Raw genomic sequence first — 22,783 nt, 5'->3', positions numbered from 1 at the left:
TTTTATTTGTTGTTGTAGCATTGCAAGCTTGGTCTTAAAATATCCCATCAAAGTGACTGTGTTTGACTATCTCACTCCCATACAGCCATGCTTGTGTCATTCGTGGACAAGTCGTGACATCAGATGGAACACCACTGGTGGGAGTCAACATCAGCTTCATCAACAACCCATCCTATGGTTACACAATTACTAGGCAGGATGGAAGGTAAGAGCCTTCTTCTTTGTATTGACAGACGCACACACATACACAAACACACACACACACACAGGATGCAGTGCAAATGCCACTAAGAGCTACCTAAATATGCCATGCAGAGATGTGACAATGATATTTATATTATCGTCAAATACCGTTGTTTAGCTGTGCTGAATTATAATGATGGAAGGAAAAAACACAGTTGCCACTGCAAACTGTGCCGCCATTGATCTGCTCTGTGCTTTCATTTGGTCCAATTTCGGAGTTCTCGGCTCAATTCCCAGAGAAATCAAACAAAGCCCTTCTGGTACACTCATAAGTTATGCTTCAGTAGCAGCAGGGAGGGGAAAGAATAAAATATGCCAATTCAAAGCAGCTCACTGGGGCTATGAAACAGTGCAGATGGACATTATTTATTTGACAACAAAAGATTTAGAGAATTAAGTGAGACATTTAAGTTTAGGCCTCAGACCTAGGATTAATTCGCTGCGCTCTTAATCTCTTGTTCAAGATTAATAATATATTCTTTACTTTAGTTATTAAAGACATGCCATCCCTGTATTAGGTTAAAAAAATCTTAACCCCAACCTTAATTATGAGGTCACATAGTTGTTTTAAGACATATTAAATGCATCACTGGTATTTTCCCCAGACAGTTCCACATATTTTACACTTCCTCTGATCCTGTAAGTAAGAGGAAACCTAGTCAATGAAATCATCCTCTATCTTCTTGTTGTTTCATTGCAAAACCACTAGAACTCCTTTGGAGAAAGATAAGTTGTTGTGGTGAAGTGTTCTGACAAAAACAAGTGTAGAAGTGGAGCTCTCTGTTTGGCTTTCTTTGAGCAGCTCTCTGCCAGCTGCTTTGGCACCAGGAGTGTTTCTCAGAAAAATCCAGACAAAAACCTCAGACTGGTTTTCATGTCCTTGTTGGAGTTAAAGGGGACCTATTATGCTCATTTACAGCTCTTTATTTTATTCTGGTACTCCACTAGAGTAGCTTCACATGATTCACAGTTTAAAAAAACTCTTTATTTATCTTATACTAGCCCTTCATGCAGCTCCTCAGTTCAGCTTCTGTCTCAAACAGGCAGTCTAAGCTCCTGTCTTTTTAACCCCCCCTCCTGATGAGCCCACTCTCTTCTGATTAGCTGGCTTTCCAGAAGCATGCAGAGGGCAGCAGTATTACAGTCATGCTAAGTTATTGCAGATGAGAACCAAACATTTCCTGCTCTACTGCTTCATATTAAAAGTGCTTAAATATATAAATAGCAGAAGACTTTATTGTGAAGAATTCACAGGAAATGAAACATGTTCCTCACCAAATTAACATAGCTTTGTTAGTGGTACTAAATATTTGTCTACACAACTGCATATGGAGATGTTTGGAGCTTTGTTCAGCAGCTCAGTCAGAAGTAATGCTGTGACGAATAGTACAGGTGTCAATTGTTTGGTTTGTTGCAGCTACATGGTATCAGCAAAAGAGAGGGGGGACTTGTATTTTATCCTGCCAATTATAGCATCAGCTGCAGTGTGCACCAGTTAACCATCAGGTGGCACACATGACTGAATGGCGATTCACAAAAAAAATTTGCACACAGGTGCAAACACAGCTATAAAGTTTTGCAGCTGAGCACAATTTGTCTTTGTTTTTCGTCTGATTGAGTGAGTTTCAGTGTTTCAGACTTTTCTCATTCACATTTCAACAGAGAGATAGGTCCATCAGGAATTGGACTGCAGAGAGCACAAAATACCACAAAAGAGGCTCAAAATACATGTTTTCAATTAGCAGAGGTGCTGGTTCACTTTCATGTAGTGTGTTTCTTTTACTTGTCTAATATTTCATATATGTACCATTATCGACTGAAATGTCCATCAAAATACAGCTATTAATGTGACTCTGGCAGCTCTGAAACATGTTAGATTAATGTCTGAATCTGAAAATAATTAAAACATACACATATGGAGATTGCTGATGCAGTAGATTAATAACTCCACAATCAAAACGAATGACCAATGACAGGAAGTAAAGTGACTAAACCCTAAACAAAGTGACTGCCAGTAAATAAAGTGACTGACATAGTAAGCACAAACAGAGGAGCAGAGCAGAGCATCAGGCCGGTGGAGGAGGAGAAGAAGAAAGCCTGCCACTGAGTTGCCGTGGTAACTGTCCCCGAGTTTAAGTTCCTTCTCTTTCTGCAACTGAAAATTCAGTTTGTCTCATCTCACAGTTAACAAACTAAACCCGCTTTCTGGAATACCACCCAGAAGAACCCCCCACACACACACAAAAAAAAAACCCTGCTGAGGCACACAAGACCTCAGAGGAACTAATTCACACCCCTGACCCCCCCAGCCCCATAACCAAAACAAACTGAGCGGGTGGAGGTAGGCGGCATTGAATTTTCACAGGGGGACCGAACTTTAAACATGGTTGGAAATATACTTTAAAGGGTAAAAATGCCAATAAATATGTGTCAAGAGAACCCTGCTTAACAACCTGTACATTAATACAAAAACACATTAAAAACTTCTTAATAACACACTAATATAAAAAGGGTTAACTCACAGTGTAGCACAAGCATTTTCTAATACAAACTTAATGAACAAAAACAAGAATGTTGCTGAATCAGCATTTATAGAATGTGTAAACTGCATTGTTAAGGCAGTCAAGCATTATCTCAGAGGCATCATGTTTATTCCCTTTAATATTCACTTCAATTAATTATGTTAAATGTTAGTGTGAGTTAGTGTCTGTTTATGAGTTGTGACAAATCATAAATGATCTTTTAGAAGGAGTGGATGTTTACCGGTAAGCTCAGCTGCGTTAAATTTAACAGTATGGTAACAGAGGTTTTTCTTAGGCAGTAGGAAACAGTTGACAACTATTTCACAAAAAAATATCAAAATGCTTTATTTCCAATCAAGCGTTAGTACACAGGAGACTGTAGGCCAAACTATGTAGTAAAAGCTGGCATGTTTGTGTTTCTGCCTCATCGTGAGCAGTGTTTCTCCTATATTTATTCTGCAGCAGCGGTGTGCCACCACAAATACCATCTTAATGGAGACTTGGAGTGACTACCCCCAAAACAATGGAAAAATGCCATAATGTTAGCAGAGCAGAGAAGTGAACTCATACGCTGGCTGAAAGCAGATAACGATATAAAAAAATCTGTCACAGGCTGACATCAGCTCGGGCTGAAAGTAGGAAAAAAAACCTTAGAAACTGAATGTTCACATCAGTCTGAGGCTGGTGTTTTTGCTCGCAGTGATTACTTCTACATATATTTACCTCATTATTTTACACTTTGTCCCCAATATTAACATCCAACATTATAATATATATTATAAATATGACTGGACGTAAAGAAAAGTAACTCCCCTTTAAAGAAAAACACCAAGGAGATAGATTAAGAGTAATACTGTCTTTATATCGTTTTTCCTCTTCAGAAGTCTATTCTTTTCTAAATGTTTTTTTTTACTGGATTGCACACACATAAAGCACACACTCACAGCATCCAATCTTCCTGTATCTCCCATAGTATTCAGCGTTAGTAAGGCCTTGTGGCAAACTAAGCCCCTCTATCACAGCACAGCATGAATTGGTGTTTGCTCTCCAAGCCCCACTTCCTCCTGACACTTTTATCAGTCACTGACACTCTAAAGGCCCACATCTTTGCCGCTGGTTTGATCTTGATCATTCTTGCTTCTCCTCAGTCCTTCCATCTTCTTGTCAGGTTCCTTTCCTTCACCAGTTTTAGAAAAATCTCTCATCTCCACCTCATCATCTTCACCTTCCTTGCTTATTTCATCTGTCCCTCCTTTTCACGCTATTCGTCCTCTAATCTCCCACTGCCCTTAAGCCTTTCCTTTCTGGGCACTACTCTTTCACTTATTTCTGTGCTTTCCTTGAGCCCAGGTCTCATGTCCTTTCCACTGCACTGGCTTCCCTCATCTCCAGTCTTTTCCCATTTAAGCGTGTCCCATTTTTCTTACTCAGTTACTCAGTCATCACTCAGTTTTTTTTCCTTTTGCAAAACTCTATACTCTTTTTCTCCTTTCCAGCATATGTGTAAACACTACTCCATCTCCCAGGTTCCCCTGTAAACATGCCCAGTCTCCTGCAACTCCCCTGCAATCACTGTAAACAGGCTCAGTGCAGCGTGAAATCAGAAATGCACCTGTTCAGCCACTTAGAAATGGGAAAGCTGTCTCAACTCATTTTTATTATGTGTTCTTTATTGTCCAAGGGCTTGGTTGGTTAAATTACCCTTTCCACTATCTTGAAAAGTTTTCTGGCCTAAACAAAAGAGGTTAGTTTAGTTTCTTTATAGCTATGTAGCCATTTTCTGACTGGCTGAGCGTCACCTTTTTTGCTTCTTCTCTAGTAATGAGTAAAATGCTGATGTGGATTCCAGATTATTGTATAAGAGCCATGAGACTGTATATATTAGAAATCCAGTGTACTCATGAATACCTGCGATGACACCGTGTAATGTCATCTCACATAGACTTCTTCCTTCTATGTCTAGTGGATACGGCAGTTGTCAAATTAACAGTGTTATTTAATTCGAGCAACACCATTAATAAGGCACTCCTCCTGTCATTACCATACTACTTCACACATCTTTTTAATTGGAGATTTAGTCCTCACAGAAATCACTCTCACAACTGGCTGGGTGCTTTAATTCCAGTGAACACTATTTGCATCACTTATTTAATACTCAAATTTGGCCTGACCTCATGTAACAATCTATGCACGTTGGTAATTATTATTCTAATAACTATCAGAATTTTTAACCCTGTTGGTTATTTCCTGTGTACATATGCCACTAATGTGTCATAGAGTTTAAATAAGTGAATGAAGACATACAATATTTGAGGGCACACTAGTGAATTGTTAATGAGCTAATGTCAGTGTACTTTGAACCTCTTCAATCATACATGAAGTGTTCACAGTCATTACATGAGCATATGTATAGCAATGATTCATGCTTACTTCTTGCTGATTAACTTCAACATTCATTTTGATGCAGTGTGATACATTATAAATACACATTTGCTGAGAAATTGTTTGTATAATTTTCATTGGGCATGCCAAGTTCATTGGCAGAGTTAAATCTTTGAGTTTGATGCATCCCCTAAGGGCACAAGCAAGCAAGGCTAATGTAGGTAGCTTAATATGTTTTGTCACATGGCTTAGGGCTATTGTCATGATTGATAACAGCCAGTGAATCCTTTCATCGATTGGCCATGCTGCCAATGGTATCTGTCCAGAAGTGTTTTAAGCGTGCGTTGCCAGAACCTGCTAGGTGTCATGCGGACTGACCAGCAGCAGCTGCATGACTACTGATGGATCAGGGCAGCACAAAGGTACCACTATCACAGCTCCCATCAGCTCTTCAGCCTCCGTGGTGCTGAACAAACTCACTTCACTCACACCAGCCAAGGGCAAAACACCAAGGGCGGAACAAACCTTTGTTCATCGTCACAGAAAATCTGATGTTTACCCTCAAGAGAAGTGAGACAGAAAATATTCTTTATATAGTAGTTTAAAGCAGGAGGGGGATTACCTAATTTAGAGGCTGTTATGTCAACCAACTTCTTTACCTGTAATTTGGAAGGATGCCTCCCATGTGAAGATAAGGCCCTGCCCCAGGGGCCTGCAGATGACCAGGTGCTAACTGGCACTTATGGAGAACATTTTGATAAATTTATACAATATATTCATATTCATTCTCTACTCTCTTTTTATCTGCCTGTCTGGTTTATTTTCTCTACGTTAATCACATTGTAGTATTGTTAAGAAAAGTGCTATTTAAATAAAGCTTATTGTTATAATTATTATTTGAATTTGACATTACTAGTTGCAAAGACCCTTCAATGCAACAGTAGATGGAATTGGCTTTTAAACTGATGCGTGAGTGGACAGCCTTTGCATACGGGATCGATAGAGAAGTGGTGACTGCCTTAATCCGGCAGCACATATACTTCTCTCACATAAATATGCAATGCATTACACAAGCAGTCCGTTTGTCAAATCTTCAGCTTATTATATCAATTAAGATGTGTGTGATGTGATGTGTCAATGAACTGCTTCTTCATCCTATTGTATTTTCAGCTTGTGTGTCCCTGAAAGATAGTGCTAAAGAGTGAAACAGCGTCCTTTCTTAATAGCAGTTTTAATTCACTAAAACATGAATTTCTTACTGTTTCAACTGTTATAACAAATACTTAATTAGTTCATTATATCAACAGTAAATTGTGGCATGGTTTAATCTTCAACACACAACAGATTACATGCTTTACTAATGATAATTAGCACAGTATTTACTTGAAAAATATAGAATTCATCATTCGTTCTCTGTATATGAATCAACATTCATCCTCTCTGACATTGTGCACATCTGTATTCCAGTTTTGACTTGGTGACCAATGGGGGCATAGCCATAGCCCTGCACTTTGAGCGTGCTCCATTCATCACCCAGGAGCACACTCTCTGGTTGCCATGGGGGCGCTTCTTTGTCATGGATACCATCGTCATGCGGCATGAGGAGAATGACATCCCAAGCTGTGACCTCAGCAGCTTTACCAGACCGAGCCCTGTCGTGTCCCCCGCTCCGCTCACCGCATTTGCTGGCTCCTGCAACGAAAGGGGGACCGTTGTACCTGAAATCCAGGTGACTATTCTTACCCCTACAATCATCTGCAAGGGTCTCTCCTCCAAAAGATTCATGCCACACATCTGAGAGTGTCTGAAGATTATTCATCAAGTCCAAGTGTAATAATAATTCTGGCTCATGGCAGTGCTGTGATTTTTATCTCTCTAGTGTAATTGGTCCACGGAACATAGGCGATTTACAATGTGTATTGTGCTGTTCTGCTGCAGAGTGATGATGATTACCTAGCACACAGAAAACAGTCTGGGCATTTTCTAAATTTCTCCTGGTTTGCAGTTTCCTAGGTTAGGCTTGCAAGTTGCACTTCAAAATATTTGCATTTATATTTCATATGTTTTGATCTCTGTTTACATGTGCATGTGTTGGTGCAAACACACATCTGCATGGTCTTTAGTGTGCAGCTGAATGTGTGGCTACTGTGTGTGTAACAGGCATCTCTGTGCCCTTCTTTAATTACTTTGTCTCCCAGTTTGCCTCATAAGATTTATGGCATATCAGTGAATTTAGTATGCAGTTGAGTCTATTCATAGTAGCCTTGTCTTTGCTATTCCTTGAGCTGTAAGAGCACCATATTAGGACATCATTCAATTTACACTCATAAATTCATCATACTGTGGAATTCTGATCAATTTACCAGGCGTAGTTACACACTGTAAGCATTTAAAAAGAAGCACAGTAATTGATGTGTCCTCTGACCAATGTCGCTTTGGGTAGCTGTTTTAATTGTTCCACTACATCTTGTTCTGCACTGTGGACAAAGGGGATGAAAGGTGACTTAATTAGAGCAGAGAGGAGTCGGTCAACCAAACCAGCGCTGTTGACCCCTGAACTCAAAAATGAACACCATACAATGTCTCTGCTTCTGTCCTACTGTTATATCATCAGGAGGTTTCAGATCTGACCTCAGTGGAAATTTCACAAGGCCACCATGTTGCCTCTTACTCAACCAACTTTTATTACTCTATATATTATTGTACTATGCAAGCTCTTAGCCCAAGGCCACTCCATTGCCATCGTCATATGGATCGCAGGAAAGACTGTTGTCCTAATCAAGTTCTTGATATTATTAAATCAATTATGAAAACTACTCACTGCAGTACATAATGAAGAAATCCTTCATTGGATTCCCTGTAACACTGGAGTGTAATTGTCCTCTTATTGATGTTTCTAATCTCCCCTTGGGTCCATATATTTGGTTGGAGGCAAGACTATGAATAATATGTGACAAATACTGTAGTGGTCACCACCACAGTTGACCAAAGGAATGACAAATTGTTAATCAGTGAGAAATAGAGGACATGTAGAGGCATCAATCCTACCTTAAACATTGACGAAGTAGAGTTTTTTCAGTTTAATTTTCACAATTCCTTGCAGCAAGCTCCAGAATTTATGTTTGTTTGCCACTGATAAGCTTTGTTTTTGTCCATAGTCTCTGCAGGAGGAAGTGCCTATACCAGGGACAGATATGAAACTTAGCTATTTAAGCAGCAGGACCCCAGGTTACAAATCTATACTGAGGGTGACCCTCACCCACGCCACAATCCCTTTCAACTTGATGAAAGTTCACCTCATGGTGGCTGTCGAAGGCAGGCTGTTCAGAAAGTGGTTTCCTGCATCACCCAATCTCTCGTATGACTTTGTGTGGGACAAGGCTGATGTCTACAGCCAGAAGGTCTATGGATTGTCTGAAGCTTTTGGTAAGTGATGAAGTACATATTTGTGTTTTTTGTTGTTGTTTTCTTTATCCAGAACCCATGTGGCTCACTAATGCTACTTTCATCTTTGTTTCTTGCCCCAGTATCTGTGGGTTTTGAGTATGAGTCATGTCCAGACCTTATTCTGTGGGAAAAGAGGACTGCTGTTCTACAGGGCTATGAAACCATTGCCTCCAAACTGGGTGGATGGACTATAGACAAGCATCATGCTTTAAATATCCAGAGTGGTGAGTCAACTTGTAATCCCTTTATATACATTTCCTATTAACAGCCAGTCGTACACCTACGCACAAGATCATTTTAAATCACAAGAAATCTCAGTTGTAACACATGATTAATTTTATTATTGTGTTTTAGAATTGTAACAGTGAGATACAGTATATACACTATATACAATGTCAGGAAAATTACAAATGTAAAGAGAATTATGTAATTTAATTTACATCTTTCAAGCCTTTCAAGCATATTTTTTAACTGGCAGTTTTATTCTACTTGTTTTAAGACAACTCAGTCATAGACTTATCAACATGAGTGGATTTTTGTCTGAGACATTTTGTGGCATAACTTATAAGTTTGCCAATGCTTTCACATTTCACACGTATCATTTTGACTGTGCCCAGGAGTGCAGATAAGTACCACTGTGTCAGCCCAATGCCTTGGATGATGCTTTTAGTGTAACATTGAATTGTCCTCCCATTCCCTAACATTTTGAGGCTCTTTCCAATACAACTATGTCATGTAGCCTCAGATGGATCTGACTTTTTTATTACAGCTGTCAATTTTTAGATGAAGGGGGGTCAATTTTCTTATTGCCAGCAAATTACTCCTGAAAGGCAGGAGTAGGAATGAAGAGAGAACAACTTTCAACACCTGTCCAAAGCCGGGCTTTACAGTCTGTTTGTGTCTGGAAGGGCTCATCAGAGGAGATGAGGCATACTTATATGAAAAGTGCTCAGGAAGGTGGCACTTTGATCTGTCACACTAAACTTGCTGAGTCTGAACGTGCTGTCCAGAGAAGGGAGAGAGTTACTATTAGCCCTTTCCCTACCCTCGCCACCTTCACTGCCAGTTCCTCCAACACCCAATCTTCCAGCCATTTGGCATCTCCATGTCTTGCTCATGCCCAGCATTTTTAGAATCATCCCTAATTTAATTGCTGTCAGTCTGCTAGTCCCAGCAGCAGCAGTCCCTAAGATTAAATCACATCCCAGGAAGGGATGCTTGGCTGATCTTTTCTGATAGACCAAATGTTGTGCTGCTGCTCAAAGAACTCAGGTCAAAAACAGGAAAAACTACAGCAGACATGCAGATGTTGAATTTCAAATATGATTACATTGATTGGACTGCAGGAACGTCTTTACATTTACATATTCAAATTGTACATTAGCAATTTAACGTAATGTGCATGTGTGTGTGGGAGTACGCCTTAATGCCTGCACATACACTGTGCATACACATAGGGCTCTATTTTTGCTCATGTGCAAAGCTGTTGGAGGTAAAGCCATTTATAATCAGGGCAAGTCAGTGTTTTTTTTATTTTTTATTGTGTGTGCACTGTAATATATCTAGCTTCAAGAGCCTCCACTTGTGCCGTAGGCTTTTTGGTCCCCATTTTGGCGTGAAATTGTGCCTGTGTTTCCATCTGCTAAGACCACCGCATACTGCAAACACGGGCACACAGAGCAATTTTCATGGCTTCAGTTGGTGCACACAGAGCCCCATTCACAATCATATTAGCTTCTTATCTGTGTTTTGACTTTCGTGTCTTTCACTTAACATAAAAATGTTAGTTAATATGCATTTAAAACTGCATGAAGCAATCTTGGACCACTAGAAGGTAAAAATCTGCAGCATCGGATCATTGGAATAGTCTCAGCTTACCAGGTTCCCACAGGGTAACATACTAGCACAAAGTTGTCTACTTAACCATCCAACAGAAACAGAGCAACATAAGACTCCTATTTAAATAATTTTGCTCACCAGCTGTTAACTACACTACATATATAATTGCACACACCTCAAACCACACTGGTATCTTAATTACTTAATAAAGTATTCTGACATGGAGTTTGCAAACATTCTTACAGAACCATCTATGCATTTAATACACAGCAGTCTTGAATGCTATTCTGTACTGATGCCAACTTTATGTACACATTGCAGGATGTGTAAATAGCAGCTTTTGGATGTGTTATGAGCTCCCTCAAAAATCCAGCAATATTTTTCATTTAAGCAAAACTCCAAACAGTATTTCCTCCGGATAATCAAATAATAACTTCTGTTGTGTAAACAGGATTAATTGGGAGCGGTTAGCTTATGCATAAATGTAAATCACATAAACAAATTGAAGTGCTAGAATTATTATGTGCATGTAAACATACCTAATATAAGTAATTGGGTCCAACCTTTTTAATTACTGGGGTAAAAATGGCACAGGCACTGATAATGGTAATACATTGTATTTTATTTATTTGCATTTGTGTACACTAACTGCATGAATATTCATGTAAAGTAGGTTTTGGATGTCATTACACATGGACAGGAATGTTAGTGTGCCCTTAAAAGTAAATTTAACATGAGATGAGACATCATCTGCCCTCGGTAACACATTTTTGGAGCTTTATAGTCATCACTGGGCTGCTGTGTAATTATAAATGTATTACTAAAAGGTTTTGCTGCTTTAAAAGAAGATTAAGGAGTGGATTTAACTGCCTATTGTATTAGCACCCCTTTGGTTACCACAACTGAAAAAATTAACCATAGTAACCACTAATATAGTCCCTAGTCCTCAAACTCTCCTAACCAAAAACAGGTTGCAGGTGTTACTTGTTTCTTTACTGCGTCCTCATCAGGTATTCTGCACATGGGCAACGGGGAGAACGTCTTCATCTCCCAGCAGCCTCCTGTAATCGGCAGTGTGATGGGGAACGGGCGCAGGCGCAGCCTCTCCTGCCCCAGCTGTAATGGCCTTGCTGACGGAAATAAGCTGCTGGCCCCTGTGGCTCTGGCCTGTGGCTCAGATGGAAGTCTGTACGTGGGTGATTTCAACTATGTGAGGAGGATTTTCACCACAGGGAATGTCACCAGCGTCCTGGAGCTCAGGTAACCATGGAGTAACCTACCTAGCTCAGATGGGCCTGCACACAGGTCGTAAACCACGGAGGTCGATTGAGATAGACAGAAATGCCCTAAAGGCCCAGAATTGATAGTCCTGCCTCTCTTATTCACCTGTGTCAGCTAGAGTTTGGCCCTGATTGAGCCTGGAGAGGAAGTAATGGGGTCTTAACGAAGCCACTCCAAGAAAAGAATAATTTCATTGTTAATGTCAGCACAGACAGGTTTGAGTAGATAGCAAATTAATTTTTGTTATTACTCTATTACTTTTGACTAATTCCATCAACTAACAACTGTTTTTAAATCCTTTCCTCTAACAACTAACATTTCCCTTTCTCTCATTTTCTGCTTCTTTTGGCATACACTGACAGAAATAAAGACTTCAGGCATGGGTAAGCAGAACACTATTTGCTCAGATTAATATAGGTACAGTCTACATACTTGATTTTGAAGTGAACTTTTAAATCCATTTCAGACCTGAACTTGAAAGCAACTGGAAGATCATATCTTAAAATACTGTCTGTTTAATTGCCATCTATCCAAAGCTGTAGATTTAATGGTTTATTAACTGTGCCTCCTAAACTCACTTAATCTCAGGATTTATTGCGTTGTTCACAACAGTATGTTTGAATTTGTATGTGTGATTGCAGATGCTGTATGAAAAGAAAGCAGCCAATTCTAGGCTCAGTAGATGCTGCATTTTTCCTCCAGGTTGATCTCAGGAGTCAAATTAGATTGTCCAGTATACTAGAAATTATATTATTGCCCAAAACTACTGTGTGAATAAAATTCAACAAATATTATTCTTTGTAATAATATTATATTAATTTAATTCAAACTGGTTGTGGAATTACCATCTGTCAAGAAGTCTAACCTTTTCAAAGTCAGATAGAGCACATTGGTATTACCAGTTTATTGGGTGCAGCTGGGTAGTGTACAGTCATTGCAGTCCAATATAACAATATTATGAGAAATCTAACCTTTTTGAGGTGTAGATTATTTTCATTTTTGTGCTAGACAAGTGTTAATTCAATTCTACAGACCTTTGGAGACTGTAGTTTATGGCGATTTGTGATTGCATATTTTGAATAGAAATAGGTTTTGTAATTACTTATCTTAACAACTTTCCATATTATAAAATACATTTTAACAGAACTTCACACTACAGCCTCAGAAATGACCACATATTGGTCAAGGAAATGTCTGTGTGCTTTCTTTATATCCCACATTTCATTCGAAGGACCTTTGATTGATTTTGTAATAGATGGTCATGACCTTAACTTGTCAAACTGAAAATGAAAAGACAAGTCAATCCGGTCACTGGCCCATACTAATAATAAAAATAATAATAACTTTATTTTGTAAAGCGCCTTTCACGAAACCCAAGGTCGCTTCACAATAACAAGAAACACAGATAACAACAGTACAGTACAGACAAAAACATACATTTAGCCAGCAAAAGCCTGCAGGAACAAGTGCCTTTTCAACTTAGATTTAAAAGAGTCCAGTGTTGGTGCTTGGCGAATGTCCTGAGGGAAGGAGCTGCCACACTAAAGGCCTTGCTCCCAAAGGTTCACCTTCTGGTGAAGGGAATGGACAAGAGGCCCAAGTCGGCAGAGCGCAGGTCCCGTAAAGGGTGGTGAAATGGCGGAGGTCCGCTAAATACTGGGGTGCAAGGGTATTAAGAGATTTGTAGGTGAGGAGGAGTAGTTTGAAAGTAATGCAGAACTTAACAGGAAGCTAGTGCAACAGTTTGAGTGTGGATACTGCCAGAATGTCAAAGCTAACAAAACATTCAAAAGCTCTCCTTTGCCTTTTCTGTCTCTGCTACAATCTTTATATCTCAAAACTCTATATTGATCAAAAATGACAAAAATGTTAGGATACTCCTGCACACTAACACACATGGCCATACACACACGTGCATTTACTAGCACAAGACTAAAGCAACATCAAAGCTCTGTATCTTTGCTCTCAGCACTCCAAACACATCTGCAAATTAAAAAGGAGATTTACTCAGGAAAACACACGTGTCAGAATAAAACGGGTGGCTGCCTCCTGTTCATGTGTGAGCTAGCAGTGGGTGATCTCATTGTAATGTTCATTGACCCCCTTCTAAGAATGTCCCCATCCACTCTAACCAACCTCCCTCCATTACAGCACCAGCATGCAGCAAAATCCAATTATCTTCTACAAACTAGATGTTGTCAGTGAATATAGATGGAGTATATGGCCATAGCTCAAGGTCAGGGAATAACACCTCATAGTTTCAAACACTATGGGAGACCAACAGTGTTCTACATGCAACTGTGAACTGATAAGGTATCAGCTCATTGCACATGGCTGATAGAATATAAAGTAGAGTCCAGTTTTTGAGGTTTACTACTGACCTACTCCACGTCAGCAATCATTTTTCTTAGCCACCCAGTTGTACCTGTAATGTTCTGTAGACCAACATATCAGTCAACTTGGTCAGTGGGCTGATTGTGACATGTCCGCCTGGGGTTTACTGAAGAGTCCTGTCATCACTGATTCATTGAAGGTCAATTGTCATTTAAAATTATGTACTGGAGTTGACAATTCGGTAGACCCAATGGTCTTTCTTGTTGTTGTATTATAAAAATATAAGCTTTGGCACTGTCATGCCAGCCATAAGCCCTAAAAGAACCCTGAAGGTTATTGTTGAGATTATGTCTTAATCCACTTTGAATGACACCCTGCTGACAGGTTTCTCCATAATGTTTATCAGGCCTGGCAGAACTGTGCTGTCTCCTGCCCTGATAACTCTGGTCATCTTTAAGGTGACACCAACTACTACTGTACAATACTAAACTGGTTATGAATTGATTCAATTCAAAGCTGGAAAAAAAACAGCAAATGATCACATCTGAAAAGATGGAACCAGGAAAAACTCTTTTGCATTTTTCCTTAATAAAGCGCCAATTAATAGAACTGGTTGACCTGGAAAACCTAAAGAGCAATGGTGTCTAGTCCAAATATGCACTGTATTTATGGGAGCAAAGAAAAGCCAGACACATCTGCAGTTTCAAAAACAGATCAGTTCTTCCTCCCGTCTTTATCTAGTGGGTAGTGCCTTTGTATTGCAGGAGTGGCAAAAATTTTGAACACAACAGCACACATTGTTATGGGACATCCAATAACAGTATGTAGGTGCTCTGCCATGCAGCCATCCTTTGATTTTGGCAAAATTTGTTCATTATAAGCAGGAGCAGATTTTTCTACAGAATCATACACCCTACCACTTCTATGGATACATCTACAGTGTTTTCTGACACCTTTCCTGAATCGAGTATGCTAATAGATTGCGTGTGTCCCGCCACAGCAGGATTGGTTATATTTGGTTCTATTGTCTCTCTGTCAGGTTGGGCAACCTCCTGTGGATATGAAGGATTACTTTGTTGACTTGGTTGGAAATTTGATTTTTCTGTGCCGGAATCTCTGCCTGATGAATGCATAATGTGTTTGGATTGTTGTCTCAGCTCTGCATTTGTGTCTCTAAAAATGTCACGAGGGAAACAGAAAACATACTTGTTTGTAGTCCTTCTAGCAATAACCATGGTACTACTGTAGACACTGTGGTTTCATTCTATTGTTTTCAGATGATATCACACAGAAATTATGGGTCAGTGATGAAGCAGTTATTAGGATTCCTGTTAAAAGATCCGATGGATACCAATGACTAAATTCCACAACACTGTTTCGCTTTGTCTTCTCAGCTATATAACCCCTTCAGCACCACTGTTGTTTCAATAACTCAGAAAGAAACTAAAGATCTCTATCCACACATATACAGTATTTTCATGTATTGTATATCTACTATGTATATGTCTATGCTCAAGTGGAGTTTCCACAGCAGACAAGTACTCAACAAGCAATTCAATTAAGGGGTACAAGAAAATAATTCAAAATCAAATACAGTAATAAACACATAGAATTGAAGAAAAAACAAATAAATAAATAAATGGTGGAACTCATATATAAAGTGCATTGAAAACAAAAATTCCGTGTTGCTAAAGGAAATGGTTTAGATTTTTCTACTTCAAAGAGTACTCTATATATATTGACAGTTTTATTACTTTTTGTTGTATTAATAAAATCTAGCATTTTAATATATTCAATAAATTCCAATGAATAGCTGATGAAATTAGGGGTTACTTTCAAGAACCTACATTTGTGGATATGAAATTTATCAAACAAAATCAATAAATTAACAATAAATTCAGTTTTATCATTCTTGTGGTCAAAATAAACAATGACACTTTTGCAATCAATTTTGATAATACTTTTAGTTTCACACAGTACATATCTCTCAATTTGAGACCAGAAATGAAGTGAATATGAACATTGATAGAATAAATATGGATATGGATTAAACCTCATTATTACAGAAGGTTATATTACTTGGATAGGAAAGAGTTAGTTACATATATATTATGTAAAACTTTCATGTGCACTTGTTTAATTGTATTGTTAATTGGCAGTCAATGTCAGTAAAGTTGTTATTCCAAAAAGCTTTCCTTTTTTCATAGAGTGCATTATGTATATGTTCATTGTTACACTTATGATCCATAAAATCTATACCATTTACAAATAACAGAGATTCAATCCTTAATACTTCTTGGAATTGTAGGTGACACTTCATTAGGTGAGACAGGCCACAAGGTATAGCTTTTATCACATAGTTGAATTCTTTACTTGTTACAGGAAAAGATTTAATGAGAATGAAATGCTCATAGCTGACTGTATTGTACATGAGTTCTAAGCTCCACCATTATGTCATGTTTAATTTCATTCTGTTTTGCCATGTTTAATCTCATTCTATTTTTCTTTTTCCATGTCCTTGGTTTAAACTGCAATTTTGTCCAATTGACTCTCTAAATGGCTTTTGAATCCATGTTAATTGTATTACACAATGTTTCTTATTGAAACCACTGTAGCCCTTCCAGCTTTATTGACTTGGGCTTCGTATTCCTTTTTCCCCTTCTCTCAGTAACAGCCCTGCTCATAAGTACTACCTGGCCACCAGTCCAGTAACAGGTGCTGTGTACCTCTCGGACACCGGTAGCAGGAAGATGTTTAAGGTGAAATCCTTGAATATTGTGAAAGATGTGGCCAAGAATCTGGAGCTGATAGCAGGCACTGGTGACCAGTGTCTCCCATACGACGATACTCGCTGCGGAGATGGAGGAAAGGCTGTTGAGGCCACTCTCACTAACCCCAGAGGTAAATGGATGTTATTAAAAACCAATGTTGTGTGTAGTGTTTCAAGTCAGTTGAGGCTCATTTTCCCTTTTTTTTGTCATAAGTCCAAGTCAGCTTTTCAAGTGAACCAGATTGTGAGATAGTTGAAATACAGTAGTCCCAAAGGCTAGATCAATACTTCAGTTTTCCCACATTAACTTCTCTTCTCTTTATTCCATCACTAACTACATACACCTCACTAGCTTCAGTTATTTAAAAACTGCATTTATTTTTTAAAGCACATCTTCCCGTGTGTTTATTGGGGTCTTCTTTTTCTTGTTGCTTCCATATTTGGATAATGCATTAGTCATTAGACCACATGCTTGCTTTATGTCCTCCACTGGGAGGTCACTGTGACTCATATGTACTGAAATAACACTCAAGCCCCACTGAAATGTGCATGTACAGTCCAGGTTTGTGTTTTTTTAAAGAGAAATTTGCTGTAGACTTGATGTTCCTGGCTGCTGGAATATTGTGTCAGACCCTGAAGTAATACAGAAATAAAGAGATGTGAATAGCTTTGCTAAGGATTGTTTTCTTAGCTCTATTGTTATCTGAGGCAGCGAGATAAAGGAACAAAAGAGACTGCATTGATGAAATTTTAGTTGTAATTGAATCAATACTTACTGTACTCTTCATCTTTTTTATGTTTCTATTGTTCTCCATGATTGATTAAAAATCAATTCTAGAAGTTTTCAGCTTTCATTGCTGTGATTAGTCATACTTTTTTATTGCAGTGAATAGTCCTTAATTGTTATTTAGTGGTGCCCTTTCATCACATTAAGTCACAGATAAACAAAACAATTGATGGCTATTTTTCTCTTCTGTCCATTGGGTAATTTGTTTTTATCTCCAGGCATTACGGTGGATAAGTACGGTGTAATCTTCTTTGTGGATGGGACTATGATTCGCAGGATTGATCAGAATGGTGTCATCTCTACTCTTCTGGGCTTCAATGACCTGACCTCTGCCCGACCGCTCAGCTGCGATTCTGTGATGGACATCTCTCAGGTATGACCTTTCTGACTTGCGCAGCTGGCGTGTGTTTTCCTGTCTTTCAACCTATACCATTCACCTTGACTGACCCTGGTCTCCAAGATGCTTACATCTTCATGTGAGCTTTCGGTTCTGTCGCTGGAAGCTCTTTGCCTGGATTCAGGGGTATTCAGTTACATTTTGATCCACATTTGCTTTTGATTCACAGAACTTGCAAAGAAAAGTAAGGTAGAGGAAGACAGTTAAAGCCTACAGGCATTGTGCAGTACGAGTTTGCAGACTGAGTACTATTCACATAAGCCCATGTCAGTGAAGTCTTTGTACCTATGATTTATTGTGAATGGTAAATGGCAATGATGGAAATAGTTCTATTCAGATCTATTCATTTTTTTATATACAAAGTGCCTTGCAATCATGCCATCATCATGCCACAAGAGGAAATTCTGTTCACAGCAAGTGTTACAAATATCAATAATAGAACAAATATCATAGTAGAGGACATTAAAAACTTAAATACAATACACACAAGAGTCCATGTGACTTGAAAAACCTGCAAAAAAAGAGATAAGGACAAGATTGAGTCTCATGCTGTGCGGTGTGGTTTTTGTTATGTTTAAATTGTGTTTTATTTTAAGTCTGTTTATTTCACATAGAATATGCACCTGATTATTGCAAAACCTGTATCTCTGACCAGAGAGGAGGATGCTAAATTCTAATATATAATATAATATTATGAAATGAGGAAAGCAGCCACAAAAATAGATGTGCTAGCTTGGTGAAATACAGAATTTCAATAATATTATGGTTAAGGAGCAAATACGAATATAAATGAAAATAAGCAGTTATTGAAACTCAGTCCAGACTGGGAGAATGGAATAAATAAAGCACCGGAGAATAGAGCCATGCTTAAACCTGAAGTGGCACTGTAGTCCTGGGAGCTTCCATGTCTGTGTTGGCCACAACACAGACAGCTCAAACGCTCAGGGCCATTGACCTATAGCTGTAGGGGGATGACGAGAATGACCTTTAACCTCATGGACTCTCGATTCACGTGCACATGTTTACTAATGCAACACATGTACAAACACACACACACACACACACACACACACACACACATTTGTATGAGACCACTACACCAGACATATCCCCCAGGCAAGGACGCTGCACTGAGGTCACATCACTCTCTAATTCAATGGCCTCCCTTTGGATGCGACAAGACATACTTTTTGCATACTGTACTAGCTTTTGCATGGTTGTTTTCCCCCACATTATATTTTTCAGCCCAAGGTATTAAGAGTTGTTTTGCCATATTTGCCATGGCTAATAATCCAATAAAATGCAATTATGTATGTGTGTTTGTGTGTGTTATCTACAGTATCTATAATTGTTATAGTTTTACTCCCATAAAAAAAAGCATTTCTGGCCTTAAATGATACAATGTGGATGATACATAAGCCCTGCTGCATGTGCATGGACTAGTTTGTTTCTTGTCTCATCGAGTATGTTATCGAATATGATTAGCAAACAGGTCCTGAGGGGCCCTCAGATGCCAGTGGAGAGAAGCTTTCTGTGTATGTGAAATGATGTATTCAGAGAAGGGAGCAAAGCCTCCAGCTGCCCATTTCCAGCCCCAGGGGAACTCCATCCCCCTCATGACCCTTGCTTACTGCTGCTTTTTCCCTCACACACACACACACAGAAACACAAGTGCCTATAGATGCTCACCATCCCAGCTCCACAGCAGTGAGGACACAGGCAGATTGACTGCAGCTCCACAATGATGACAAATCGCACAAGCACTGCCAGAGACACTCAGACAGTAAAAAGCATCCATTAAAAATTCATCCAGAGCACATAGCTTCCTACTTCGAGCACTCCCCAATCCCTCACTTAAGATCAGAGTTTCTTTGGAGTAGGCTCATCACAGTGGCCGTTACTTTTGCTGCTCCTCACCTGTTTTAGGCACGCAAAAAATCATGTCAAATGTCTCTCTTTTCTCTGATGAGGTCATTGATATTTTGCCATGCCATCTGTGCAGGGAGTGTACTGCAGTAAAAAAAAGAAACACTCTTAATTTGATATGCAGCTCTATAACCTTTCTTTCTTTCAACTTTTTGTAATCATGCAAAATGACAAGATTTTGACCTTGTTCAAGAATCTTTTAATTTGTTTACACCAAGGTCTTAAGTCCTTGCTGTTTCAGAAATCTGTTCCATTTTCTGTTTAAAGTCTTGGAAATCTTCACCATATCCCCCGCTGAGTTCAAACTTAAATAGAGGGAAACCATGTCTTAAAACAAGATCACTTGAACATATTTCAAGGGTGTTAGCAGCTTCAGAAAGCTTTATCAAGGCTCTGACTGTGACATTCAATTCAAATGTGTGAGGGACTTCAAATAATGACATATTACTCTTCTTCAGACAGGCGTCATGCTGGTATGAGCAAAGAGTGAAGAGATTATTAATGGAAAATGTCATTACAGTTCTAATACAAGTTCAAATGTATATAAAAATAGTTTTGTGTTGTGTTGGTGCAAATCCATGGCTCGCATCTTCAGCTGATGAGCACATTTTGGGTTTTTCGCTGGTGGTGGCTATGTCAGTCGGGCACTACTGACAGCTGCCCCATTGTATAAAAGGGAGGGTATGATCGAGTTACAGCATATGGGACAGCAGCTCGGGAAATATCCCCTCATCATTCAGAGTGGCGTGAAAATCTCCTTACAGGCAGCTCCCTCGAGCCACTCCACACTCTGGCTCATGAAATATTTAACCACCAGTGTTGACAAGAAATAGGTTTTAAGAAATGGAAAGTCTCCCCTTCATTTCCCAAGTAAATGCATTTTCTGCTCACTGAAAGACGACATGTATCCACTGCCAGTCCCCTGTTTTTTGTATGTGGCCAAAGATATGCCTTATTATATAAACCACCTCCGTTTTGTGGGGGATGATGGGAGGTTCATGGGATGTGAGCTGTGTGTGATGCTCGGATTTGTTTTTCAATCAAAGGTGTGCAGCAAAATAATAAAAAATACAGGCAGAGTGCACGGTCTCTGTAGATACATAAACATACACCTCCACACATTTCTAGTGGGTCATACAGTAAGTGATGATTGAGGGGAATTATTTTTGTATGAGTCTATACATTGTTTTGTTTGGAAAATCTTGCATACTATACCTTTTAATATAATATTCCTAAGAGATTCCCCCTGGGATCATAAGTGAAAAAGGGCGAGGGGAGGCTGGTAAATTGGATGAATCCAATCATTCCAATTTGTAAAATTGCCTGATGCATTGTTAGCAGAACAATAAGTCATAATTTAGGAGGCCAGAGGCAGGCTACGCTTTCATTTGGTAAGTGTGCTCCAGTTTCTTTTCAAGGACTCATGCAATCTGTCGTCATTACAAAATTAATAACCCAAAGCAAGGAAAACAGTGACTCAGAAGAGGTGAAGGATGCAGAACTCCAGTCCTTAGGTGTCCACAGCTCTCATGATCAATTGCAGTGTGCTTTTTTCAGTTACTCTGATAATTTGAATTTTTATCTCTGTCCTCGTAGAGCCCTTCCTCAACACTATTGTTATTATCTTTGATCTTATAAATCATGTTTTTGTGTTTTCCTTTTTAACAGTACACTAGCTGCTATTGTCCTCCTTATCAGATAATAAATCGTTATAAGAATAAAAAGTATGAGATAGCCCACCTTTTTCACAGCAGCATCTTTTATGTAAGCAGTTTTCAATGATTCTTCCTTTGAGGGACTGTTTTTTTCTTATAAAGGGAAAACTGTGTGGATCAATAACAGTTTGGTCTGTTTTTTGTGACCATAAGCTGATATTTTTGGTGTGTTTTTTCCCTCTTAGGTGCGACTTGAGTGGCCCACAGACCTAGCAGTGAGTCCCATGGACAACTCCCTGTACGTCCTGGACAACAATGTAGTACTCCAGATCTCAGAAAATCACCAAGTCCGTATTGTGGCTGGCCGGCCCATGCACTGCCAAGTGCCCGGGATTGACCATTTCCTCATGAGCAAAGTAGCCATCCATGCCACACTGGAGTCTGCCAATGCCCTAGCTGTATCCCATAATGGCATTTTGTACATCGCTGAGTCAGATGAAAAGAAAATAAACAGAGTACGACAGGTGTCCACCAATGGAGAGATCTCTCTGGTTGCAGGCGCACCTAGTGGCTGTGACTGCAAGAATGATGCTAACTGTGATTGTTACTCTGGAGATGAAGGCTATGCCAAGGATGCTAAGCTGAATGGACCCTCTTCCTTGGCAGTGTGCCCAGATGGAGAACTCTATATTGCAGATCTGGGCAACATTCGCATCCGCTATGTGCGCAAAAACAAGCCGTATTTGAATCCCCTTAGCATGTATGAGGTATCATCTCCCATTAATGATGAACTCTATCTGTTTGAGTCCAACGGCAGCCACGTTTTCACGCAAAGTCTGACTACAGGAGACCACCTCTACAATCTGACCTACACAGGAGCAGGAGATCTGAGTAGCATCACTGATAAGAACAAAAACACAGTGATGATCAGACGAGACACCACAGGAATGCCTCTGTGGCTGATGGTCCCTGATGGACAGACATTCTGGTTTACCATTGGTACCAACAATGCACTCAAAACGGTTGCTGCTCAGGGTCAAGAACAAGCTGTAATGACCTACCACGGAAGCTCAGGACTTCTAGCAACAAAGACGAATGAAAATGGATGGACGACCTTCTATGAGTAAGTACTATTTAAAGAGTACTCCACTGATAAAGCATTGCATTCTTATCCTACAAAAAGGATAAAAATTGATGCAG

At 39.3% G+C, this 22,783-nt stretch overlaps 1 protein-coding gene across 6 annotated transcripts in view; it reads left to right on the top strand.

Moving 5' to 3' along the window:
• tenm4 (teneurin transmembrane protein 4) overlaps window positions 1-22,783 on the top strand; it is a 117,330-nt gene that overhangs the window by 72,338 nt on the left and 22,209 nt on the right. For 3 of the 6 annotated variants that reach the window (XM_053320620.1, XM_053320618.1, XM_053320617.1), the window contains 9 exons: window positions 86-205; window positions 6,615-6,876; window positions 8,306-8,573; window positions 8,675-8,818; window positions 11,444-11,693; window positions 12,077-12,097; window positions 16,717-16,949; window positions 17,824-17,978; window positions 21,829-22,706. In XM_053320620.1, coding sequence (XP_053176595.1) covers window positions 86-205; window positions 6,615-6,876; window positions 8,306-8,573; window positions 8,675-8,818; window positions 11,444-11,693; window positions 12,077-12,097; window positions 16,717-16,949; window positions 17,824-17,978; window positions 21,829-22,706 — 2,331 coding nt within the window. The remainder of the gene's footprint in view (window positions 1-85; window positions 206-6,614; window positions 6,877-8,305; window positions 8,574-8,674; window positions 8,819-11,443; window positions 11,694-12,076; window positions 12,098-16,716; window positions 16,950-17,823; window positions 17,979-21,828; window positions 22,707-22,783) is intronic. The other 3 variants (XM_053320621.1, XM_053320616.1, XM_053320619.1) reach the window with 1 other exon arrangement.

Source organism: Scomber japonicus, chromosome 6 (genome assembly GCF_027409825.1).
Source record: "Scomber japonicus isolate fScoJap1 chromosome 6, fScoJap1.pri, whole genome shotgun sequence".
Classification (NCBI taxonomy): domain Eukaryota; kingdom Metazoa; phylum Chordata; class Actinopteri; order Scombriformes; family Scombridae; genus Scomber; species Scomber japonicus.
Note: the sequence above shows the minus strand (reverse complement) of the source record. Positions and strands in the feature narration are given on the sequence as shown.